Source organism: Haliotis rubra, unplaced genomic scaffold (genome assembly GCF_003918875.1).
Source record: "Haliotis rubra isolate DU_JTF1 unplaced genomic scaffold, ASM391887v1 Scf51, whole genome shotgun sequence".
Classification (NCBI taxonomy): domain Eukaryota; kingdom Metazoa; phylum Mollusca; class Gastropoda; order Lepetellida; family Haliotidae; genus Haliotis; species Haliotis rubra.
Genome location: NW_025767202.1, coordinates 1424043 through 1451496, shown reverse-complemented (window position 1 = coordinate 1451496; position 27454 = coordinate 1424043). Strand labels below are relative to the sequence as shown.

The following is a 27454-nucleotide window of genomic DNA, read 5'->3' as shown; positions in this document are numbered from 1 at the left end:
TCACTCACTCACTCAACTCCTGTGTAGCAATGACAACACCTGCGTAGTGATGAAATCACCTGGGTATGGATTACCACACCTGGGTAGGGATGACCACACCTGGTTAGGGATGACCACACCTGGTTAGGGATGACCACACCCGGGTAGGGATGACCACGCCTGTGTAGTGATGTCCACTCCTGGGTAGGAATGACCACACCTGGGTAGGGATCACCACATCTGGGTAGGGATGACCACACCTGGGTAGGGATGACCACCACGGGGTAGGGATCACCACACTTGGGTAGGGATCACCAAATCTGGCTAGGAATGACCACGCCGGGTTAACGACGACCACTCCTGGGTAGGGATGACCACGCCTGGGTAGGGACCACTCCTGGGTAGGGATGACCACACCTGGGTAGGGATGACCACATCTCGGTAGGGATGACCACACCTGGGTAGGGACCACGCTTGGGTAGGGATCACCACTCCTGGGTAGGGATCACCACATCTGGGTAGGGATGACCACACCTGGGTAGGGATGACCACACCTGGGTAGGGATGACCACATCTGGGTAGGGATGACCACACCTGGGTAGGGACCACACTTGGGTAGGGATCACCACACCTGGGTAGGGATGACCACATCTGGGTAGGGATGACCACACTTGGGTAGGGATGACCACACCTGGGTAGGCATGACCACAATTGGGTAGGGATGACCACACCTGGGTAGGGACCACACTTGGGTAGGGATCACCACTCCTGGGTAGGGATGACCACATCTGGGTAGGGATGACCACACCGGGGTAGGGATCACCACACTTGGGTAGGGATCACCAAATCTGGCTAGGAATGACCACGCCGGGTTAACGACGACCAATCCTGGGCAGGGATGACCACACCTGGGTAGGGACCACCACACTTGGGTAGGGATGACCACACCTGGGTAGGGACCACACTTGGGTAGGGATCACCAATCCTGGGTAGGGATGACCACACCTGGGTAGGGATGACCCCTCCTGGGTAAGGATGACCACATCTGGGTAGGGATGACCACACCTGGGTAGGGATGACCACTCCTGGGTAGGGATGACCACACCTGGGTAGGGATGACCACATCTGGGTAGGGATGACCACACCTGGGTAGGGACCACACTTGGGTAGGGATCACCACACCTGGGTAGGGATGACCACATCTGGGTAGGGATGACCACACTTGGGTAGGGATGACCACACTTGGGTAGGCATGACCACACTTGGGTAGGGATGACCACACCTGGGTAGGGACCACACTTGGGTAGGGATCACCACTCCTGGGTAGGGATGACCACATCTGGGTAGGGATGACCACACCGGGGTAGGGATGACCACACCGGGGTAGGGATCACCACACTTGGGTAGGGATCACCAAATCTGGCTAGGAATGACCACGCCGGGTTAACGACGACCACTCCTGGGTAGGGATGACCACACCTGGGTAGGGACCACTCCTGGGTAGGGATGACCACACCTGGGTAGGGATGACCACATCTAGGTAGGGATGACCACACTTGGGTAGGGACCACACTTGGGTAGGGATCACCACTCCTGGGTAGGGATGACCACACCTGGGTAGGGATGACCCCACTTGGGTAGGGAGGGCCCCTCCTGGGTAAGGATGACCACATCTGGGTAGGGATGACCACACCTGGGTAGGGATGACCACTCCTGGGTAGGGATGACCACACCTGGGTAGGGACCACTCCTGGGAAGGGATGACCACTCCTGGGTAGGGATGACCACTCTTGGGTAAGGATGACCACACCTGGGTAGGGATGACCACACTTGGTAGGGATGAGCACTCCTGGGTAAGGATAACCACTCCTGGGTAGGGATGACCACACCTGGTAGGGATGACCACACCTGGGTAGGGATGACCACACCTGGGTGGGGATGACCACACTTGGGTAGGGATCAACACATCTGGGTAGGGATGACCACACCTGGGTAGGGATGACCACACCTGGGTAGGGATGACCACACCTGGGTAGGGATGACCACAAGTGGGCAGCGGTGTCTACTCCTGTGTAGATGCCCCGGACTTTCCGCAGACACCACTGTCACATCTTGAGTCCGTCAAGGCTTACTGAAAGCACAAAACTGTTCCTCATCGTGAAATTTGAGATTCTTTATGAGGACACGCTTTGCACATATACATCTCGTCACTTGGTTATAGTTCCTTCTTCCTCATTACGGTGTAAGAATATATACCAAAACCTCGCTTAATACAATAAACAAGAAGTTGTTAACCATAGAGGTGTATGGTTCGTTATTCACTCACGAACTCCTCGAATGACGATCTAACTATAAGTCTGTACTCGGCTGTGTTACTCCCAAGTATAAAGTATGCAATCCCAAATAACACACAAAGTTTTCATAACGTGGTGGGAAGGTTGTAGATTGGTAACGTCATCATACAACGTTGTGGAAAGGTTGTAGATTGGTAACGTCATCATACAACGTTGTGGAACGGTTGTAGATTGGTAACGTCATCATACAACGTTGTGGGAAGGTTGTAGATTGGTAACGTCATCATACAACGTTGTGGGAAGGTTGTAGATTGGTAAAGTCATCATACAACGTTGTGGGAAGGTTGTAGATTGGTAACGTCATCATACAACGTTGTGGAAAGGTTGTAGATTGGTAACGTCATCATACAACGTTGTGGAAAGGTTGTAGATTGGTAACGTCATCATACAACGTTGTGGGAAGGTTGTAGATTGGTAAAGTCATCATACAACGTTGTGGGAAGTTTGTAGATTGGTAACGTCATCATACAACGTTGTGGGAAGGTTGTAGATTGGTAACGTCATCATACAACGTTGTGGAACGGTTGTAGATTGGTAACGTCATCATACAACGTTGTGGAAAGGTTGTAGATTGGTAAAGTCATCATACAACGGTGTCGAACGGTTGTAGATTGGTAACGTCATCATACAACGTTGTGGAAAGGTTGTAGATTGGTAACGTCATCATACAACGGTGTGGAACGGTTGTAGATTGGTAACGTCATCATACAACGTTGTGGAAAGGTTGTAGATTGGTAACGTCATCATACAACGTTGTGGAAAGGTTGTGGATTGGTAACGTCATCATACAACGTTGTGGAAAGGTTGTAGACTGGTAACGTCATCATACAACGTTGTGGGAAGGTTGTAGATTGGTAAAGTCATCATGCAACGTTGTGGGAAGGTTGTAGATTGGTAAAGTCATCATACAACGTTGTGGAAAGGTTGTAGATTGGTAACGTCATCATACAACGTTGTGGGAAGGTTCTAGATTGGTAATGTCATCATACAACGTTGTTGGAAGTTTGTAGATTGGTAAAGTCATCATACAACGTTGTGGGAAGGTTGTGGATTGGTAAAGTCATCATACAACGTTGTGGGAAGGTTGTAGATTGGTAACGTCATCATACAACGGTGTCGAACGGTTGTAGATTGGTAACGTCATCATACAACGTTGTGGAAAGGTTGTAGATTGGTAACGTCATCATACAACGGTGTGGAACGGTTGTAGATTGGTAACGTCATCATACAACGTTGTGGAAAGGTTGTAGATTGGTAACGTCATCATACAACGTTGTGGGAAGGTTGTAGATTGGTAACGTCATCATACAACGTTGTGGAAAGGTTGTAGACTGGTAACGTCATCATACAACGTTGTGGGAAGGTTGTAGATTGGTAAAGTCATCATGCAACGTTGTGGGAAGGTTGTAGATTGGTAAAGTCATCATACAACGTTGTGGGAAGGTTGTAGATTGGTAACGTCATCATACAACGTTGTGGGAAGGTTCTAGATTGGTAATGTCATCATACAACGTTGTTGGAAGTTTGTAGATTGGTAAAGTCATCATACAACGTTGTGGGAAGGTTGTGGATTGGTAAAGTCATCATACAACGTTGTGGGAAGGTTGTAGATTGGTAACGTCATCATACAACGTTGTGGGAAGGTTGTAGATTGGTAACGTCATCATACAACGTTGTGGAAAGGTTGTAGACTGGTAACGTCATCATACAACGTTGTGGGAAGGTTGTAGATTGGTAAAGTCATCATGCAACGTTGTGGGAAGGTTGTAGATTGGTAAAGTCATCATACAACGTTGTGGGAAGGTTGTAGATTGGTAACGTCATCATACAACGTTGTGGGAAGGTTCTAGATTGGTAATGTCATCATACAACGTTGTTGGAAGTTTGTAGATTGGTAAAGTCATCATACAACGTTGTGGGAAGGTTGTGGGTTGGTAAAGTCATCATACAACGTTGTGGGAAGGTTGTAGATTGGTAACGTCATCATACAACGTTGTGGGAAGGTTGTAGATTGGTAACGTCATCATACAACGTTGTGGGAAGGTTCTAGATTGGTAATGTCATCATACAACGTTGTTGGAAGTTTGTAGATTGGTAAAGTCATCATACAACGTTGTGGGAAGGTTGTGGATTGGTAAAGTCATCATACAACGTTGTGGGAAGGTTGTAGGTTGGTAAAGTCATCATACAACGTTGTGTCAACGTAAATGGGAGTCCACAGAATAGCGTTGTGCGGTTATACTAACATAAAGTTGTGACAACGTGAAATTGTAAGCTGAGAATCTTCTCCCTTTATAGACCCTTATAACAAGCCTTGTAGAATTTGTTTTCGTTTTCTACACCCAGCAGAAATCTCACACTTATAGTACTTACATATTTTCCCTTTTCTCAAAGTTTCCAATTTAATTTTAAATCTATTATATTTATGCAATATTTAGGTACAGATGTTTACCATAAGTTGTATACATTCATTGTTATTTCACCTCACCAGACCGTCCACGAAATGGATATCCACAACGTATAAATTGCCTCCAGTTATATTATTCAAACATTCATTACACTCTTTTTGATGTTAGAGAAATCCCCTAATGTGTTCAGTTCATTGTACATGCGGATGTATTATCTGGGTGAGGGTCAAGGTAGTTGGTATAGCGTCACCCAGGGCGCTGCCGATGTGATAGCCTCAGGGAACGAGCTACTGTCACGTGTAGCACCTTGTCTGACCTGTGTACCTGTGACCGGCGATTGTTGGATACGCGGTTTCAGTTGATACGTGAAACACCTGATGATCTTGTATCGGCAAAGGAGCAGTGTGAACACACGATTGTATAGGTAAGTGTAGCTACAGATAACAAGCCTCGCGCACCTCGGAGAGTATGTGGAATATAACGACAGGAGTACGTGATAGTTAGGGCATGGTTGTTGGGGGTGTATTAATTTCAACTTCCCACTCACTGGTGTAATCTACAAGTAGTTACATAAACAGGTTTGAGTGATTCGCAGCTATGTACAAGCAGTAGGTCGACGCAAGCCTGGAAAATTCATCCAGCATTACGTAATAATGTTTTTTCTATCAGTAGTGTGCAGCCAAAGTGCACTGGGCTCACTGTTTGCTGTGACGTTCTGTGGTGTATGCGGCTGCAGGAATGCAATGATGCACTATTGGCAGATGCGTTGTCACCCTCTATGACAAAACTTCGTCACAACGGGGTAGAACAAAGTGTCAGAATGAGAATCCTGGACCAGGGTAATCTAAAGCTTCATTTAATAGATAAAGCTTTAGTCGGACCCTTCCCATTACCCTCTACTATCCTTCTACAAAGCTTTATTTCATAAATAAGACTTTAGTTGGGGACCCTTATCTCTTGCTACCATTACCTCTACTATAGTGGGATACGAACTCCACCGGGTATCTTGCCTCTATGTCGTGTTGATAGGAGGTAATACTGTGTCATACGGTATGATTAATAATTCTTCTTTTACAAACCCTCTGCCGGGGCCATCCATTAAGTAGTACAAGTTAGGTTCGTCGGCTTTGATGTCTACTTTATCTATGTTGTAAGTTTTGACTGACCATATAGGATCAGTAGCTCGTTTCCGAGTATCACCCTCGTGTTCCCCAGGCTCGTATAAATATCTCACTAGAGACCTATCTGGTATTTGTTTCTCCTTCCCACGCAAAGGAGCGGCCGGCTCTGCTGCTATCGATTTTAATTTTATAGCGTCTGCCGGCTTTTTACCGGTGAGACGGGTGACTTCATGGTTGATTGCCAACACCACCTTAGGTAACCTCGTGACCCATTCAGTCGATCGCTTTCCCGGAGCAGCCATCTCTCTCGCATACTGATGTCCGAATAAGCGCTCAGCCAAAGTTCTATTGAATCTCTCAACTATAGCTTGGCTACGATGGGCTCCGGCCGTGCCACGCCTGACCTTCGTATCGTGTTTGTCTAACAGGTGTGACACGACACCCATGAACTCCCGCCCGGGGTCAACTTGCAGCTCTGTTGGACACGTCAGCGGGCTGCGTTTGTATATGCGTTCGAATCCTCTGGCTACCTGGGCCGAATCTTTCGCAGTCAAGGGTTCGGCTTCCTTGTAGCGACTGGCCACGTCCACTATGGTTAAGGCATACTTGTACCTTTTATCATGGGGTAGGAACAGTAAGTCTGCCTGGTGAACGCTATTAGGTATGTTAATACCGAACTTCCTTCTAGGCACGTAGCGTGGTGGTGGCAAATAGATCTGCCAAAGTGCTTGTTTTTCAAGCCACGCTTTGACTTCCTCCGGCGGTACTCGCGCCATTTTAGCCAGCTTATCTACAGCGCTAGCTCCTTTCCAGTACCCACGCGGGCTATAGTAAATAGCCTCAAACTTTTTCTGGTTCCGTGACATGTCGCCCCGATATTTATACCTATGTTCTTGGTTCAATTTTCTCATGCCCGTACGCGTACGTGTTTATCCCATCAATAGCTATCCAACGTTTAGTATCCATAGGCGACAGGGACGTCTTGTTTATTGTCAGCCCATATATCCTATGACTATCACTTCTAAGTGTGTTTATTTTATGTTTAAAGGTACGGGTTTTGAACAGGGATTCCTTGAATATGGCGTGTTTGATGTGATGCTCATAATATCGAAATCGGATGATACCCATTTCTTTCACCACGTACTTCTTAACACCCTTAGCCTTCCGGATCTCACTATTGTCGGCTTTCAGTATAGAGTACATCTTAGGCCTCAACCCTATGTACTCAGCTATGGACGTGCCTGCACACTCGTCCTTCATCTTACCTAGGACCTTTTTATTTACCGTGCTGTGTATGGTATGGTCCTTGGGGTAGTCACTGGTGTCATACAAATCGAGGCGTTTTTTCATGTCCTCATACACGTCCTCGGTTCGAATCTCCATCAGCAGGGAATCCGTGTCAGTGTACAGCACTTCACACCTGTCGTCGTACTGTTTCTTAAGCTCGTTGTAGTAAAAGTCGTACATCAGGTGTTTGGATAAATCGAGGATGCTCATCCCCACGTAAACAGGCCGGTTGAATTTTATGTGACTTTTCTTCATGTGTATGGCAGCCAGGTCGTTATCGAATATCTTACTACGGTTGAATGCAGGGTTAGCGATCAGCTTCCTGAGTTTGTCCTCCTCATTCGATCGAACCAGCTTTACGTCCACGCGTTTCCTCAGGTTTTCCATAGTCTTACCGAACACCGAGTTGTTCATGAGCTTGTAGAGATTTTTCTCAAAGTCACTGGTGGCAAGCTTTCGCAGGTCCGTGTTCATTCTGATGTAGGGCTCCATCCAAGGACTCTGATTGAACACGAGCACCCTATGTATTTTGGCCAGTTTCATACCCAACGACAGGTACAGCTGCAGGTTGCGATAGTGAACTATGTATTTGGTCTTGTTCATCAAGTTAGGTACGAGTTTTTCAACGCCCGTCACCCGCCTATCTAACAAGTTATGTTGGTATTCAGACATCCAGTCTGGGTTAACCCTCATACGTTCGGGAGCCAGGGGGTAGCTGTTGTGTGATGTGTGTAATACCTTGGGATACTCCAAGTCAATTTCGAGGATATAACCTTTGTTCGAATCCGGCGTGATGCTCATAATATCGAAATCGGATGATACCCATTCGAATCCCCCTGTGGGTAGATACTGACTCATAGCCCAGCCATACAGGTTGTTGGCGTCGAGGTAGAGAATGTGATTGGTTGGTTTGCTAGGGTCGTAGCCATTCACGTATTGATTATTTGCTTTAGCGTATCGCTTGGTTGCCATGGAGATCCCGCCTCGCAAGCCTTTCTCAATGAATAGGTGCATGTCGTAATCTGTAAGCAATTCCAACTTAACTCCGGTCTTTTTCAACAAGGCATCCCACGACAGACCTGGGCTGGTGTAATACCATGCTGGATCTAGTTTATACTGCTTGATACATGTCCGCCTAAATGTCTCAAATACGTCGGCTAATAGTAGTACATCCATCTTCAAGTACAGATCGTGATAGTCACCTAGGTTTTTACAACCAAGTTTATTCCATACGTTAATAGCGTATGAGTAATCGTCTTCGGATATTTCCGAGTCTGTCAGATTGCTGTAAAATTCTCTGATGGGGGGTAGTCTGGTCTCGGCGAACTTAGTCCAACTATCCATGTACTCATAGGGATACACACCCTTCCTCATAAGCAGAGATCTAGTCTCGGCGTCTGTGTATCGATCGGTAATAGGGAAGGTATCGTTGGCTTTGATCAGGCTGGCTAGTGACGACAATAGAAATTGGCACGAGTCAATGAACCTAAGTCCGTCTAAGCTGAAAGAGAGATATTTCTCCATGTTGTTGGGAATGCACGTTATATTACCATCAATTTTCGCGATGGCCTGCATGATCAAGTGTGAGTCGTACCCTCTCAAGTTGTGAAAGACAACGGGGATGTTTATTGTCTTAGGGTTGATTCTAAGCTTAAGGTTACACTCGTTATGAGCGGCGCCTCTATACTTACCGGTTATGTGACAGTGATCTCTCACCGAATCACCGTTAAGTGGTGAGTCACACACGTGACAGTTAATGCTACGGGAGTGAGCTAACCTGTCGGCTTGGGTCATACGCATGGGAGCGATTCTATACAACGCGTTCCTAATAATTTCTTCTTCCTCCTGCAAACACTTTAGAAACCTTTCAACCGCGTCAGGACCCCTGTATACTACGGGAGATTTCGTTTCACCATCACAACGGACGACTATGTATCCAAATCCACATGCTTCATGCTCTTGTGTTTTGTATGTGGCCATGCCGGCGGCAGCCGTAATTGGTTTGACCAATGCTTCAAAGTCGGCGTATATAATATAAGGCACGGACATTTGGTGCTTGTGGTTGTAGAATTTTAGGATATTGTCACCTTCCTCGGGCATGTCGATGCGTATAGCTGTCTGTCCCACACCTTGGCAATACTCCTGGTGGGATTCTAATAAATCAGCTCGTATGAAGCCGTGTAGGCATCGCATACAAAAGTGTTTTTTCCCATTGTGTTTCGACTGATCGTGCAACAACCGATTGAAATGTTTTATCCACGTGTAGTGATACTTTTCACCTCGTTGGATCATGAATATATTGATAACACGTTTCCCCACCAACGAGCTGAGCCTGTGTATATTATTGTTGTATTGTCTTCGTGTCCAAAGACATTTATAGCTAGATTATTCTGTTTTTCTACTTTAGTGATCTGAGATATGGTGGTTGGTTCATCTATACCATCCCAGTTGAGTCCATCGTCTTGGGGATAACTAGAAAGCCTGTCTGAATGAGTGTCAGCTGGAAACAAGGCTGATCTGATAGCTAATCTCAAGCAATCGTTTCCTCTATTCTTGACATTGACTATGGCATGTTTTTTCTTATAGTATGGAGGCAAGTCTAGGTATGACCCGCCTCTGAACGGCACGTAGTTAGCTATGTCTAGATAGACAATATCGATTTTATCTACAGCCCACCCGGATCCCAAGTGTGTGTAGCGTTCTAGGTGTTCCTGTATCTGCTGAAAACTAGTATCGATCGATGTGTCTATAGTCTCTATCTGGGTCACGACCTCTTGTTTACCTCGGAAGTAAGGCTGAACGTACTCGGTAACATCCCCCACATTCTTCTCGAGTGTCATTTTAACTGTGATTTGAAATTTGATACTTCCCAGACTGGCTAGTTCCTGTTTTATTTTATCATCTATCAGTGGCTTAATATCTGCAACATCTATGTTCCTATTAACATGCATGCGCCAGCCTCTTAAATACTTACCTACAGCGCGCTCAGTGCGTACGAACTGTATAGTAGTCATAACTGTGTACACACATAATAACTAATGTCTAATTGGGCCGCCGTAAAAATGATAAGGCGTCTATATATCCTCTCCGTCGCCCCAATCAACTATTTTTAGATGGGCTGTTTCGATCCAGTACTCGCATTGTTGGATAAAGTGTTCCTTGAAATTGATCATGTATTCCGATATACTTGTAAAACAATCTATCTGGTGTTGAGTCGTGATGGTCCTCCCACATACGAAGGGACGAGTATACTTAACACCCTCTTTAATCCATACCACTTTCAATATTACCTGAATCTCCGTAAGTTTAGTTTATCTTTGAGTATGTTTTTTACCCGAGATTCGATGTCTTCACTGGGATCAAGTTCCACAAACATATCTATACGTAAGTGTGTAATAATCTCTAATTGGGGCATAGTCAAAGGGGACCAGCCTTACACTGCTATCTTGAGAAATCGCCTACGTTCTTTTATGTAGGCCTTTTTATTCTCGTAGATGAGGTGATGTCTGACTACGTTCGCCCCGTGAGCTTTACATAGACAGTAGTGACCTTTGACCCCTATACCACACACAGAACACGAGTAGTTGGGACTTCCCATGTGGAAACAACAGTACCCATGAGTACCGCATTCCCTACCACATGTCTCGGTCTTCCCCATAAGTATGTATTCGCATCGATACATGTTTAGCATACTTATATGTGTATTAGTCTAATTGTTTCACAACCAAAGCAGTCGCCGCTATACCCAGCGCTATGAAAGTCAGTTCAGGGTCCATTTGTCCCTTGGATGGTGTGTAGTACTGAGCGAGTGTTGGCTTCTGTAGTGGCTCCAATCGTTTACCAGTTAATAAGTAGTATTGTCTCGCTGCGTCGTCGACATCGTGGAATGTTTGAACGGCATGGTTTTCACGCCTGAGTTGTTCGTTAATGTAATCGATCCTCTGGAGGCGTTGTTTAGCGTACTCGGCCTGTGCTGTTTGTAAGTTCTCAATAGCGAGATCGTGCCGCTTCCTCTCCGCCTGTATTTCACCCGCGTGTGACTCTCGTAGTTTCGAAAAGAGGAAATTACTCCCGGAAAATGCCAGGGCATTCACTAACGCACCACCGACCATCATAGCAATCGTAGCCATCCTTATATTTATTTCATAATATCTTCAGGTATTATCCCTTGTTTTACTAGGATGTCTTTTGTGGCCATCGCCATACCAAGGTTCATTATTAGCATACCCATATCCTGCAGGTTGAAATCTAGCTTGATAGTTGGTTGTTTAAGCACCATTTTGGTCAACCGAGCGTATCCTACGGCTAGACTGGCGACCACTGTGGCGTGGTATGCGTCGTTGACGAACGTTTTCCCCTCAGACATTATGTATATGATATAAAAATATATATTTTATTGCATGATATGCGGGTTGACCTTTAATTCCGGGAGCTCCCTAGGATTGTGAGGGAGACGCTCACTGCGTCGTGTATATAACCACGAGATAGCCACGGCAGCAGTTGCGCATACAACTAACAAGAGTCGCTCCGGGTGGGTCACCTTAATAATTTTATGTTGGTTACACCACCGTTTTTTACCGGCAGCTACTCTCTTAGGATTCTTCTGCCTGGTGACTGTGGGAGGGGTCACCTCCAGTTCGGGAGGGTTCACCTCCAGTTGGGGTTTCCCCAACGTGGGGGTCTCCACCGTCTCCTCTGAAGGGGTCTGGGTCTGTGCAGCATCCATCTATACTATTATTATTATTTTTCCTCTCAAATTGACAATGCTTTGCCGTGATAATCGCCGCCGTCACCGGGGCTAAATGATAATGTATTCTCCAATCAGCAGAATCCCAAAGTACTCTTTACTCATCTGTTTTCCTTACTTGGAAAGACGTCAAACACTACTCTACCTAATGTGGAGGATGATTTGACTCTTGCAAACGACTTTGGCAAGTTCTTTTCTTCTAAGATTGAGAAGATTAGGCAAGAATTTTCTCCTGAGTCAATTGCTGTAACTGCTGCACGCTTTCAAGGTGAGAGTTTTGATTCCTTCGACCCGCTCACAGAGGAACAGATTATCTGCATCATCAAACAATCAAAGGGCACAACGTGTACACTTGATCCAGCCCCTACTAAATTTGTCTTGGAATATTTTGACATTTTACTTCCTGTTTTCACTCAGATTATCAACTTAAGCTTGAAATGTGGCACTGTTCCAGGTTGCTTCAAGCAGGCAATTGTGAAACCTTTGCTGAAAAAACCTGGTTTAGACTCCACCTGTTTCAGCAACTATAGGCCAGTGTCTAATCTTCCATTCCTCTCCAAGGTACTTGAAAGAGCTGTGAAGATGCAAGTTAGTCAGCACTTGAGTAAACATGACCTCTATCACAAATTCCAGTCCGCCTATAGGTCATTCCACAGCACGGAAACAGCCCTGCTCCGTGTTGTAAATGATTTGCAGTGGAGCGTTGACAGGGGGAACTCAGCCGTTCTTGTTCTCTTGGACTTATCGGCCGCGTTTGATACGGTGGATCACCAGATACTTCTATCAAGACTTCAGTTCCAGTATGGATTAAATGATATGGCTCTTCTGTGGTTTAGGTCCTACTTATCAAACAGGACTCAATCTGTTGCTGTTCGTAATGCTCAGTCGGTGGAAGCTATTATTCTTTGTGGTGTACCACAGGGATCGGTTCTCGGTCCTGTATTGTTCTCTATGTATACCAAAGAACTTGGTGATCTGCTTTGTGAGAAAGCCACTAATCATCATCTTTATGCTGACGATACTCAGTTGTTTGATGGTATTACCATGGGCTATGACAACAGTTCTGGCTTGACCAGAATTGAAGATGCCATTGACCATATTGGTTCATGGATGTTCAATAACAAACTAAAATTAAATGAACACAAGACAGAGGGTATGATTGTTGGCACAAGAAACATGTTAGTAAAATCACAACATGTTGAGTTGAAAGTTGGAAACATGGTCATTCAGCCTTCTCTACATGTCAGAAATCTTGGCGTCCTACTCCAACCTGACCTCTCCATGAAGAAACAGATTCTGGATCTGTGCAGAAAATGTTACTTCCATCTCCGTAACATTGGACAGATCAGACATCTCCTGTCACAGGATGCTGCGGCTGCCCTGGTGAGAACACTGATTCTCTCACGACTTGACTATTGCAACAGCTTGTTGGTTGCAGCTTCACAAGAATCCATCCAAAAGCTCCAACATATCCAGAACACAGCTGCCCGCATAGTTACTCTCCAACCAAAACGCTGCCACATCACTCCCATCCTGTTGTCTCTTCACTGGTTGCCTATTGAGGCTCGCATTGACTATAAGATCCTTACACTTGCTTATCAATCCATTCATGGTATTGCACCAGTGTATCTTCAAGAACTCCTCTCTCCTTACATGCCAACAAGAACTCTGCGTTCATCCTCGGCTAATCTGCTCTATGTACCAAAGTGGAACCTAAAATCATTTGGCTGCAAGTCTTATCAGAACATGGCATCAGTCAAATGGAATTCCCTCCCTGATGAACTTAAGCTGTCTCCAACCCTTGAAAACTTTAAGTGCCATCTCAAAACCTTTCTTTACAAAAAGTTCTATGGACTTTAATAATGCCTTATTGATTGTTAGCGCTATGAGCATACCTGGTGTGGAGTTTGGCGCTATATAAATGGACACATTATTATTATTATTATCCGGAGTGTACTCCCCAAAGTAATGTTTGGCTTTGCCACCAACAGCCAACGCCACCAGTTTCTCTCGCTTATCATCGTCCACCTGTGGTGATTGGGGTACCAACAATTGTTCGAGCAATTCCTCACACTCCATCCTATAATGTGATAAGTAAGTTTTAGTTTTAACTATATAATATACGATATAAGCGAAACACAGAGAAATAAAGGTTAAGTTGCACACGACAAACACTTCAAATACCATAACTATACTAAGCATTGCTAAGTATTGTTAAAAATTTACTAAGCATTTGCTAAGCATTGTTAAGAATTTACTAAGCATTGCTAAGCATTGCTAAGCTAAAACACCCTATAATCCACGGGTTGGTCGGTCTTGAGCACGAGCTTAGCGTGTTTAGTTTCAGCGAGCTGTTTCTTCACCCGTTCCCGTTCTAATTTACTCATCACATCGTTCTCTCGCAAACACTCTTCGAACGAATCCCTGTCCTTGCAGTGAAATAAGGCAACCCATCGCGTCTGCTCTCGGAGGTCTTTCAACACCGAGTTGAACTTCTGCGTTAGCACCCAGACGCTGTGCTTTGCGTGTCGGCCGGAGAAGGCCAGGTACGATAGCATGTCTCTCTTTTTTTTGTTATCTCGCGATTAGCGCTGCAGTCGTCCAGTATGAATAGCGTCGACTCCCCTTTAAATTTCATATGGTAAGCTTTCAACCAGTCCTGTAGACGTGGCCCCGGGTCGACTCTGTGTACGTCCGGGTCCGTCATCACCCAAGGTCTTTCCGTGTACGTTTTATTCATGCTCAGAGTAGGGCACATGATAACGATGTGGTCGAACACATCCCTGTAGTACCCCCCTCCAACATATCCAACACGAAAACGGTCTTCCCACAGCCAGTCTGCCCGCACACTATGGCGCAGTGTGGGTCGCGTGGTAAACCAATGCCGCCAGCAGGCAAATCAGTAGATGGCTTGCACGAATCTCCCATTGTCTATATTAAGTTGCGCGTCCATAATTACGTACAGATATAATTTCAACTTGCCAGCGGGTTGTGCCTTCTTGGTAATCTGTATAGTAATCCCCTCACTACCGTTGTCTATACGGCGTCCGCTACCGTGTAGTTTATCGTCATCCGTGGATCACATGTCCAACCACAGCGCGTACTTGTTGGTTAAGTATTCACCGATTTGCACGGATGATAGGTCCAGGTCTTTGGCTATGTATGGATGTTTGCTCGGCAGCTTTTTTTATCTCATCCCACTGCTGGTACGCCCTCATACCATGACTGAACAGCTGGTTGGGCACGCCCTCGATGGTCACTTCCACCTTTTCAATCTCGGGGTTGAAAAACTTCTCGCTGTCCCTCCGGAACGGCTCGTAATCCTCCACGGGGACGATCAGGATGCCTTTCATCGATCGCGCCGGCACGTTCAGGTTGATATTCCACACAGTGTCGCTCTTATCCCGCACGATGGATCTATGCCTCAGCACGCGATCGTACAGGATGGCCACATTCCCCGAGTACTGGTTTCGAACCTGCCTGGCTAGCTCCGGGTTAGTGACCATGTCGAACTCCAGAGAGATGTTGTCTATGGTATAACTAGCCTCATCGCCGTTCGGCGTACGCACTACTTTGCTGTAGTCGTTAAACGTGAGCTCGTATTCAAGCCTATCACCCAGCGTGGCTTGGTAAAACGGCGCGTGTTCCATGAGCAACTCGAAGTCGAGCGGCACGCAGAACCTGTTCCCGTACGCTTGAGCGATGGCCTTTTCACCGTCCGTGATCTTAGATAACTGGTCTGCCGTGAAGGCATACCCAATGCGCGACCTGGTCGATTTGCTGATGCCCTGGTACACGTCATTGACGCGTTCTCCCTCGCTTTTCCAGAGGTCCCTGTAGCAGTGAAACACATCGCTGTCGTCGATACTCAGCACCTCGTTACCGGTGATCTTGATGGTGGTTTTCTTGATGATGGCTCGACCTACGTTCCGCACTAGCTCACGTTTGTCGTTGTCGGAGGTCAACGTGAGGTTGAACGCCAGTCGAACAGTGCCTGGTACAATGAGGTCATTCGCGCCAAGGTTTGGAAATCTAACCAGCAGCGTTTGATTTTGGTCTATCTTGCTGGGATTGTTGGTGATGGTCACCGACTGACGCACGGCTTTGACACCTAGGGGCTCTCTCGATCTTCTGAAAGGATCTAGTTTTCTACCGTACATTGTTATATAAATGAAATATATAAGTTTTAATACTAAATAATGGCTGAAGGCGGTTATGAAGAAATACCTATGGAGGATATGTGGGATGATAATACCCAGGATGAAACCTCGTTCCCCTTAAGTACTGAACTTGTACAGTCGGCCGTCGATGATTATTACGACGCAGTTGAAAATAAAGACAACATCAAGCCGTTGGGGAGGGACTATTCCAAGTTTATGGTTGATAAGAAGGGCACGCTGCGATTGAAGGCTTACCCGTGGGCTGATATCATAAAAAGACGGAAACCATATGCTTTGTCAACACTCACAAGTCGCCCTGGTGGGAGTCAACTGCTCCGTGGGGAACTAGGCTTCATAGATTACGGTGGCGCCGCGGTCTAAGCTTCCCCGAAGGTCGTCCAAGATCTGCAAGCAGCCAGGGCCAATACTGGGGATGCTAAAGAAACATCGGACAGTATCGAAAAAAATATTGGCTACGTACCATGACAAACCCTTGCGGGGCTCGAATTTCCCCTGAGGGAACTGCGAGGCTTAGACGAAGCAGAAACATGTGCGTGGAGAACTTCGTTAACAACATGGGGAAACTGAGCGAAGTCGATGAAGCGCATCGCTCAGCGAAAAATAAAACTCACCGAAACTGAAGACGATGATATGAAACGTCGTATCGAGGAGAGAATAAAAAACTTGGAAGACGAGAGACGGACTCGGTTGGAATCCGCTTCCTCGAACCGGGAAGCCCTCCGATCGCAGATCAGTCGAGTACGGGAAACCATCGATCGAGTTCTAAATGAAGACACCACGCTAGCCGACAGGATTCGGACCCTGTTCCGGGAGCAAGGCATCACCATCGCCAGCATTCTGACTGCATTGGGCTTCATCATATCAACCCTGGTGGTGTCACTGACAGGGGGTACACCCACGCATGCACCAAGTGGCGGTACACCACCAAGTGGTAACTGGATAAAAAAACTAGGGGAAGCCCTGGCTAAACTAGCTGGTAAGGCCGCCGAAGCCCTGCCTGGAATCCTGGGTAGCATCGTCTCGTGGTTGCTGAGCGCTCTGGCTAAAACTGCCACGTGGCTTAGTCAAAACCTGTGGGCAGCCATCGTCGCCGTGGCGGGTCTGGTGTACGTAGCGGCTAAGGAATTTTTAACCAAATGAGCCCCAAAGCTACCCCGCCAACCACCAGGGCTGTTTACGATCGATGTGCTGCTGAACGTGTGGGGACCCCACAGGGGCTGTAGGTGTGTGTGTGAACCCTAGGCTCTGGGGTGGCGCTACTATACCCGTTTCACCGGTCGTGGGTGGTGGGACGTGGGGACGTTGACATCGAGGTTGGCCCAACTTTTGACCCGCCGTGGCTATAACTATTTCGTTGTTGTAGCCCACCACTTTTACTCTCAGTTGCATATCGCCGGAGCCATGTACAGTCCCACGTCGAACACGTAGTCGACTTTCGACCTGGCATATTCCAACACGTCTTGGTAGCGTTTGATGGCACTCGGGAGATCAACTGGAGCATTAATAGCATCCTCAACGTTGACAACGAACTGTTTCTGAGCGTCGTAAGCAGTCCCCTTACCTAGGATATTGGAACGCGTTTGCGTCTGCGCACCCAACAGCGCCCACACGTACGTTCGAATCGAGTCGTTCAACCTGATTACCCCGGCACGAGTAAACCCTTTCGACGTGTCCAGCATGAACTTTTTCCAGCCATCTTCCCCCTGCTCGAACCTCCAGACTCGGTAATCCTTGCTGTTGTCGAAAGCCATGTAACGGTCATCCCACTCGTTTGTTGTGATATGATACGACTTGTATCCCCATTCTTTCAACTTCTCGCTGGCTTCCGCGATAGGCATATTGTGAGCGATGGGGATACCCAACCCGTGGTTCGGTCCCGACAAACGCCAATCCGTCTTCGTGTTTAGTTCGAATTCGTTGCAAATACGTTCGTAGGCCCGTCTATCGTACTGGTTGTTTACTGCATTCCACGCCTTTTCCTGTGGAAGCGGGGCGCTGATCTCTTTGAGGATACGCCTGACCTGGTAGTATACGTGAAACGTGAACACAGACTGACTCAGCGGTCCACGCCGAGTGTCGGTCAATGTCACACCACACCCCGTTGTAGCGCACCACACGGCGAAGTTGAGTTGATTCTGCCAGAACTGCATCGGGTTGTTGAACCAAGCGTGAACTACCTTAGCGTTAGTCACCGAAAACTTATACTGGCCGAACACATCTATGAACTGGGTGTTGAAATACAACCCATCAGCGACCACGATCTTCATGTGGGGGAAATCTACGTCCAGTTTAGGGTAAAACACTCCAGGGGAGTACATTTTAAAACTATTATATAATGAGTTTATATACTCTAACATGTACATAACACTTTCAGGAATAACGAGCGGCGAGGCCGTTCAGCTGACGCACGCGATCGATAACACGTCGGGTCAACTCGAAGTCGCACTGTGCGATATCACCTACCTACCACGATGGACTAACATCAACGCTAGCAACAATAAACTGTTCGTAGGTGGCGCTAGCAACAAGATAATTGACGGTTACTACAGCGTGTGCTCTCTAGCGACGAGGTCTTCAAACCCCTGGGGCCGAACTCAAGATGAACGACTCAAACGGTACAGTGGTGTTAATCAACAACGGAAGAAACTCCTTGAGGCTCGGTCGACCACTGGCGAGGACACTCGGTATACAGCCTGAAGAGATAAAACCAGCGACTACCGCCACAGGCACGGTTACCCGACCTAGTACCGTGCGGGGCTGTGCATTCATCTCAGTCAGGTTAGCACAACGGACAACATTCAAGGGGGTCACCCTTCCACTATACTGAGAGCCGTACCGGTGAAAACGGAGAAATACAACGACGGCAGAACCGAGTCGTTTTCACCGCGGCAGTATAAGAGGTTAACCCAGGGCAACATCCCTGAGCTGATAATATCGGTGTTAGATATAAATCATAATCTCGTGAATATAGGATACCTCAGCATAACGCTGCACATAAAATGACCAGCGCACAAGGTCCTGGAATGAAGTTGAAAAAATGCACCAATGTGGGGATCTCCGACCTCGGGGACACACGCGGATTCGACGACCCGGGTAGATGGTAAATTATGCATGCCTTGCAACTGAAAACAGCATTTACAAACGCGTTGAAGTCCCCTCAATGGTACTAGCAATCTAAATGATATGGTAGATACCTCAGGAGCGGTCGTCAACACTAAGTACACCCTTGTCAACACCGGTGATGATAACTGGATGATATACCCATCGTTCGGGGGCAAACTGTTCGACTTAGACGATGTTGAGAGCACTACCGTCGCCGAAACAAGCCATATCGCTAGTCTTCACCGATGATGACAAGTGGGTGTTATTACCCGATAAAGCCGACTGGTTTCTCAACATTAGGCTCGGCTCCCCTACGTGTTCACGGATAACAAAGACAACCACCTAAACAAAGTCGTAAACAACGGAATCCTGCTCGTGGCTTACATCCCGACTCAGAGACGTAAGCGTAGTCATCAGCCCACTCGCCAGTATGGCAGCCCACATGCTATCGAGTAAAAGCGGGCATGCAAAACGTGGTATTGCAGTTGGTGTCTGAATTCGAAGGCGTGGTCAGGATCCTGGAGAGTCTACCGGCGAACTCAACACTTATCATCCAAGTCTACCTAGGGGAACCATCGCGGGATGATGTAGAGATCGTGAAGGGGGGTCAAACTCGATTGGGGAACAACAACAGTATCACGTTTGCACCGTTTACGTGCGGGTGGGTGTCGACTCCAAAACCAGTCTGCAGGGTGTCACCGTGGTCGTGGAAGACATTATATCACTAACCAAGATCTTCCTACCCGACAACATACACTTCATGGGGGTGAAGTGCACCCCTGAACTATTATCAGAAAACCAGTTGGAAATTATCTCGTAATAGTATTATAGCAATGTCTTGGCTTCGCCCCAACACTACGCTTAACGATCTAGGGGACACGGAGGGATTCGATCAGCCTGGTGAGGAAGACACCTTATACATCCTGCACTTCAAAGACAACGTGTATAGGCGGGTGCCGCTATCAGATTTTAAAGAGCCTGAATGGTTAGTCAACTTAACCCTCTCCTCACCCTATATCTCCCTGAAACAAAATAATACTATCTCCGAGATTAAGAACAATGGTATAATTCTAGGATCGTTCGTTCCGGAATCTAGTGTACAAGTCATACCAGTACCGGGCTTCTCGGGTAACATGTTAATTTCCAATGAGAAGGTAAAGACAGAGATCAAATTTCCCAGTCCCCGATTAATTAGAAGTGTCGCGGAAAACTACACATTCATCATAGACGTCTATCTCGGAGGTAATCCGTCGCCTGGGGTGTATATTTACATTATAGATGATATGGTCATACATTGGGAAGACAGGTGTAATAACCAACGTTGTCGTATTACTAAGGTATCGAGAAACAAACCTTTAGCAAGCCTTGATGGGGTTCGTCTCCTTAATGGGAGTAGAGCTGAGACCCTGCTTTTTTACACGCACGTTAATCTAAGTATTGTTGGCTTTAAGTACATTAATCGAAGGTTAAATGAAACCCAATTAAATTATCTTTTGCAATATATATTATAGGATGGGACTGTATCCAGGCATAGATGAAGTAGCGAAGACCCTGGAAACCGTAGACGGGTTCCGCTTGAGGCAATTATGTGATGTAAGACGCCAACTAGAACAAGACCGCGACAAGCGTAAAGCATTATATAAGAAATACCATAGGGTTTTCAATGTCGTGGACGGGGCTGACACTGCCCTTATGACAACCAGCATGGGACTAGGGGTGGCAGGTGTTGGGTTATTAACCACCATCGTGGCTGTACCTATAGTGATGGGACTCGAAATAACGGCTGGAGTGACAGGAGTGTTAGGGTTGATACTTAAATACACATCGTAAGACACATAGACTGCATCGTAAGGCATTAAAACACGACGAGATCAGGGTTCTGGCCGAAGCAAAGCTAAACACGGTGAGTGAGCGTATTTCCACTGCACTCGCTGACAACAAAATCTCAGAGGAGGAGTTTCGTTTGATCCTATCCGAACTCACAAAATATAACAAAATGAAACAAGAGATTCGATCCAAGTCTCGTAAGTCTGCTGCTATCAGTGAGGACGAGAAAAAAAAGTACATAGAACAAGGGGTGAAAAAGGCCCAGCAAGCTTTTATTACAAACACCAAAGAGATCCTAGGCGATTCACGTTAAACTGTTTCGTTGAGGTCAATGTGACATAGTGTCATAGATAAAGTAGATATCAAAGCCGACGAACCTAACTTGTACTACTTAATGGATGGCCCCGGCAGAGGGTTTGTAAAAGAAGAATTATTAATCATACCGTATGACACAGTATTACCTCCTGTCAACACGACATAGAGGCAAGATACCCGGTGGAGTTCGTATCCCACTATAGTAGAGGTAATGGTAGCAAGAGATAAGGGTCCCCAACTAAAGTCTTATTTATGAAATAAAGCTTTGTAGAAGGATAGTAGAGGGTAATGGGAAGGGTCCGACTAAAGCTTTATCTATTAAATGAAGCTTTAGATTACCCTGGTCCAGGATTCTCATTCTGTCTACTACTTCCCTTGACAAAACTGAGTACGGCTCGCTCATTCAGAGTTATAGCACACCATACATAAACGATCCGCCGCAGAATATGTGACTCTTCAGAGTGAGTATAGCAATATCACGGCGGGGGACACCAGAAATGGGATACACACATTGTACCCATGTGGGGAATCGAACCCGGGTCTTCGGCGTGACAAGCCAAAGCTTCAACCACACGGCTACCCCACCGCCCCTCACCTTTTAGACACACATTAGATTCATATTTATCCGGGAAGTGGAAAGTGAATTGGGTCTCGTTTGAGACGTTGTCATTGTATACGTCATTGACGTCTATTGCAGACGGTTTGCAAGTGGCAGAAAGACGTATGGCAGTCAAGCATGGAGGCGTGTAGCATGTATACGATTTCTGTTCGTCTAACCCACATCTCATACTGTTGCCGACGTGGGTCATTACGAGAAACGTCAGGTGTGTGTTGCGGCTACATTTATTCGACAGGACATGGTATAAATAGTGAATCAGTCATTCCATCACCCGGTAATAGAATATAACAGATAACACATGGAGGACTACTACCTTCACAGTGGCGCTGGGGTAACCTAGTGGTTAAGGCGTTGACTTGTCACGCTGAAGACCCGTGTTTGATTCCCTACATCGGTACAATGTGTGAAGCCCATTTGTTGTGTCCGTCGCTGTGATATTGCTGTGATATTGCTGACAGCGGCGTGAAACTAAACTCATTCACTCACCTATAACGTCACATCTACATATATCATGGTTTACGCTAAAGGCATACAACCGATGCCTTAAAAGACTTGTCATTGTAAGATTAGATGATGTGGAGTTTACTGTTAGGAAGAAGTAAACAAATTATGTGTTGTCAGTATATTTATACCTTACTTGTTTCAGGATTCTTCAATATACAAATTATGATATGAGACGATATTGGATCAATCTCAGTAAACCTAATTCCACTTTTCAGGTCTGTACGATGAGCACTGAAGAAACTAGTCCAGTGATTCCCGCCGTGGTCGGTGTCGATGTTGGTGGTACCAACACCGATGCTGTAGTGCTCAGCAAAGACAAGAATAATTCCACAGTGATAGCCTCAGTGAAGGAGTCGACGTCAGCCGACGTTACTACCGGTGTCCGAAATGCCGTCCACGCCGTTCTCCAGCAGGCAACAGACAAGGGTCATAGAGTGGCGGTAGTGCAGGTCAACATTGGTACCACCCACTTCGTGAATGCTGTTGTAGAGGGTAGAGGACTTGCTCGGGTCTCTGTGATACGCTTTTGTGGTACGGCGTCCCTAGCTCTTCCACCTTTCAGCGACTTTCCTCTGGATCTCAAAGAAGCCATATGTGACAGTGTTCACCTTCTTGATGGTGGTTATAGATTTGATGGTAAGGAGATTGACCCTTTGGATGAGAAACAGATTACTGACACCCTTTGTCAAATAAAGGCAAAGAATATCAAAAATATTGTTGTGTCAGGAATATTTTCTCCTGTGAAATCCACTCAGGAAGAAGCCGTACTGAAAATTATCGCAAACAAGTATCCAGAAGCGTCAGTTACACTGTCTCACAAGATTGGACATATTGGATTACTAGAAAGAGAGAATGCTGCCGTTCTAAACGAGTGTCTGAAGCCACTCTGCAGGAAAACAGTTGAAGGTTTTCAGGGTGCACTGGCAAGTGTTGGTCTGTCGTGTCCAATATATTTGACACAAAACGATGGCACCATCATCAGCTCTGACGAAGCTCTTCTGTATCCAGTGTATACCTTTGCATCCGGACCAACAAACAGCATGCGAGGAGCAGCTTTCTTATCAGATGTCAAAGATGCCATTGTTCTGGATATTGGTGGCACAACCACAGATGTAGGCGTTCTGAAGAACAGGTTTCCTAGAGAAGCTTCCACTCAAGTAAAGATTGGAGGGATCAGGACAAACTTTCGAATGCCAGATGTTCTCAGTATTGGTCTTGGTGGTGGGTCGTATGTGACAGAAAACACAGAAGGGTCAGTTACTATTGGACCCCTCAGTGCTGGGTACAATCTGAAGAATGAAGCCTTCATATTTGGTAATGGTGACACTGACTCTGCACGGAGCCTAACTACATCTGATGTTGCTGTTGCTGCTGGACTGATGGAACTTGGAGAGGAAAAATATGTTGAGCATTTATCCAAAGAATTGGTTGACAAAGTGCTTGCAAAGATAGTGGCTATGATAGAAGATGCAATCGATATGGTCAAACTAAGTGGGGAAACTCTACCTGTCCTTCTGGTAGGTGGTGGGAGTGCCTTAGTTGACAGGAATCAGAAAATGAAAGGTGCCGCCGAAGTCATTATCCCCGAACATTCAGGAGTTGCTAACGCCATTGGTGCTGCCCTGAGCCAAGTTTCTGGTAGTTATGATAGTGTTGTATGTCTCCAGGATATCGTGGACAAACATCAGATGGATCAAGCTGTTGAAGCCGCCTTAGTCGCAGTCTCGGATGAAACAGATGAGAAGAAAGTCGATTTTGCTGTGGAACAAGCTCGAAAGCCCTTCTTTGTAAATGCCAGAGATACGGCATTAGAAAATGCAATACGTAAAGCTAAGGACGTGGCGATAGGTTGTGGTGCTGACCCAACATCCATTGAAATTACACAGAAGGAGGACATGACTCTCTCCTATATCCCAGGCCAGGCAGTGAGAATAAGGATAAAGGCAGTTGGAAATTTGGCAGAATTACAAACTGCCAATGCAAAAGAGTGGATTCCAAGCCCTTTGATGAAAGGCGAATCAATGTCTGGCAAACTTGAAAAACAAACAGGGACTTCAACTGGGAAGAGGCTGACTGATGACAGTGAGGCAGGAGACGCAACAAAACACCCAATGGATCCTCAGATTGACCCTAATACCGGAGAATGGATTCTCTCAGAATGGGACCTGGAAGCAATTGTGATTGGTGCAGGTATTTTTGGATGTGGCGGTGGTGGAAATCCTCACATTGGTAGACTAAGGGCTCTTTCGGATATACAGAAAGGCAAGAAAATACGAATTATTTCTCCAGAAAAACTGTATGAGAAGGCAGATCCAGACAACGATCTTGTTGCTATAGTAGCATTCATGGGGGCTCCGCTGATTATGTATGAACAGATGGTGTCCTCTAACGAAACTACTGGAGCGTTTAGATGTATGGAAGATCTTTACACAATTGGTAGATACAAGGATGGCATTTTGGAGAATTCAGAGGGAGTTGAAATCCAGATGAAAGATGGGATGACTTTTATAGAGAATTACCAGACCAGGTTAGCGGTGCAACAGCCAAAACGGATAATTGCTTTTATGTCTGGTGAGATAGGAGGAATGAATGCTATAGAACCTCTTCTTGTGTCAGCTGATCTAGGTCTGCCTGTTGTTGATTCTGATGGAATGGGAAGGGCATTTCCAGAACTACAGATGTTTTGTCCGTATATGTATGGAGTTCCTGCTCATCCTGCTGCTTTGGTGGATGACAGAGGCACACGAGCTGTGATGCTGCAAGCACCTTCACCCAAACATCTTGAAAATCACTTCAGAGATACAGTTATTGGGATGGGGTGTGCGGCTGGGCTATCCCTCAGCCCTCTCAACAAATCTACTATTATGGAAAAAACAGCTCTGTATTCCGTTAGTCACGTGTGGAGTGTTGGTAATGCTGTCCTGAAGGCCAGGGTACAAAAGAAGTCCCCGATCGAGGCCATTTTGAAAGCAGAAAGGTCCGTCCACATCTTAACTGGTAAAATCAGGGAGGTGCAGAGAGAAACAAGCGGCGGATTCAACAGAGGGAAGGTTCTCGTTGAAGGCCTTGATTCCTTTGCTGGACAAACAATTTTGGTTGAATTTCAGAATGAAAATCTGGTTATTTTCCCCTTGGATGCCGAGAAGAAAGCTGGGGAGGCAGTGGCCTCTGTCCCAGATCTCATCACCATCGTTGATGCAGACACAGCCGAGCCTATTCCCACAGAAGAGGTGAAATATGGACTCCGGGTTGCTGTCCTCGTACTGGCCTCCCCGGAATTACTACGAACCGATCAGGCTTTGCGATTTGTCGGACCGAAAGCCTTTCATTATGACGATGTTGAGTTTACACCAATAGGGGACGCGTATCCTGTTCAACCAATACCACCAAGACACTAAATATATCGGAAACTGACTTACTGAACAAAGACAGTATTTCAAAAATAGTGAGAGAGAGAGAGAGAGAGAGAGAGAGATAGATAGAGAGATAGAGAGAGAGAGAGAGAGAGAGAGAGAGAGAGAGAGAGAGAGAGAGAGAGAGAGAGAGGAGAGAGAGAGAGAGAGAAGAGAGAGAGAGATTACAAACAAAAACATCTTATTATGACTAGGGGTGTCGCGATACGCGAATGTATCGATGCATGGATACATTCTTACTGACGATACGATACGCAATACATGCTTGGGTGTATCGATTCCTATTTTGAAACTTTATCGATTCAATTTGTTTATGCTATATCCATCTCCTTCATAGTCGTGATAGTAAAATTATACGAGACCGCTCCGATAAATAGATGTAGCAAGCTTTACTTAAAAAATAGGCAGCAGGTGATAAAGTCACAGCTCAGAGAGCGACACTGAGGCCTGACAACGTCAACATGTTGATTTTATTGAAGAAAAACTTCAGGAAGTGAAGTGATCAAAGTGATGAATGATTACAATGTGTTGTGAATTATGATCCTGTCAACTGTTGCAGTTCAAAATTCAAATAACTTTTGGTTGATTTTGTCAAATATGACACTGGAGGCCTGGCTGAAGGCTGAATGTTTCATCATTAGATAGCAATGATGATTATTTCTTATTAGTTTATTTATCTGCTGTGACAACACTTTATCATTTGCCTTGTGACAATTGTGACTTGACTGACTTGCTGGGGCAATATATTCAGTTCTAAATGTATGTGCATCTATTCTATGCTTGATGTTATGTGACATAGGAGAGTACTGAAGAATACCAAAAACAGAACCATTTGGAGATGGTGGTTATACTACTTAGTTAAGTTGGTTCATGTAAATTGTCATGAACATAAAGCATATTTATTATTTAACAACTATTTTCCATTGAGTCAATTGTCACTAAGCTGATTGCTGATTGCTTAAGAATTATTTTTCATTTTATGTGTTTTTGTGACACAGTATAAGATCAGTTATATTACTTGTGACTTATTCAAGGTTTATACTTGACAGACTTGCTGCCAGTTGCTGATGCAGATCATTTATGTATATTTACTTTGAAACTGGAGACAATTGGAAGAGTTATTTCCACAGTTACCAAATTGACCCTGATAAGACTGATACATTTTATTTCATCATGAATCATGATGATAATGATGACAAGCATACCTGACAAGTTGGACATACAAAAGGGAACCTTGGGACTTTGTTTTTATTTTAACTTGAATAAAAGTTTTCTGAGAACATATGCATACTTATTGAATTATTAGCAAAACTAACATGATTGTTATAAGAATTTATTAGTAAAGTATCTCAGATTTACATCCCTCTTTAAGCAGCGTTCCGGAAAATCGCGATACGTATCGTATCGTGACCTTAAAATCGTGATACGTATCGTATCGTGAGATTGGTGTATCGTGACACTCCTAATTATTACAACACGTACATGAATATCAACAATCGGATGTTTAGAGATATATGTACAGAAATTTATGACATGAAGAGAATCATACAGTATAACAGTTCACAATGTGAGGTTTCAGGTCATATACATACAAAGA

The 27454-nt window shown here is 45.7% G+C and overlaps 1 protein-coding gene across 2 annotated transcripts; it reads left to right on the top strand.

Annotated features, from left to right (window-relative positions):
- Positions 1-4977: 4977 nt before the first annotated feature.
- On the top strand, positions 4978-25893 carry LOC124292157. 2 transcript variants are annotated; one of them, XM_046729205.1, is made up of 3 exons: positions 4978-5165; positions 22019-22145; positions 22660-25893. In XM_046729205.1, the coding sequence occupies exon 3, from the start codon at positions 22669-22671 to the stop codon at positions 25840-25842; it is 3174 nt and encodes a 1057-aa protein (XP_046585161.1). In that variant the 5' UTR covers positions 4978-5165; positions 22019-22145; positions 22660-22668; the 3' UTR covers positions 25843-25893. The 2 variants fall into 2 exon arrangements, with proteins under 2 accessions (XP_046585161.1, XP_046585160.1); XM_046729204.1 differs by lacking the exon at positions 22019-22145.
- Positions 25894-27454: the final 1561 nt, after the last annotated feature.

Excerpts from the sequence above, each read along its gene's own strand:
- LOC124292157 (XM_046729204.1), top strand. The coding sequence starts at position 22,669 with ATGAGCACTGAAGAAACTAGTCCAGTGATTCCCGCCGTGGTCGGTGTC.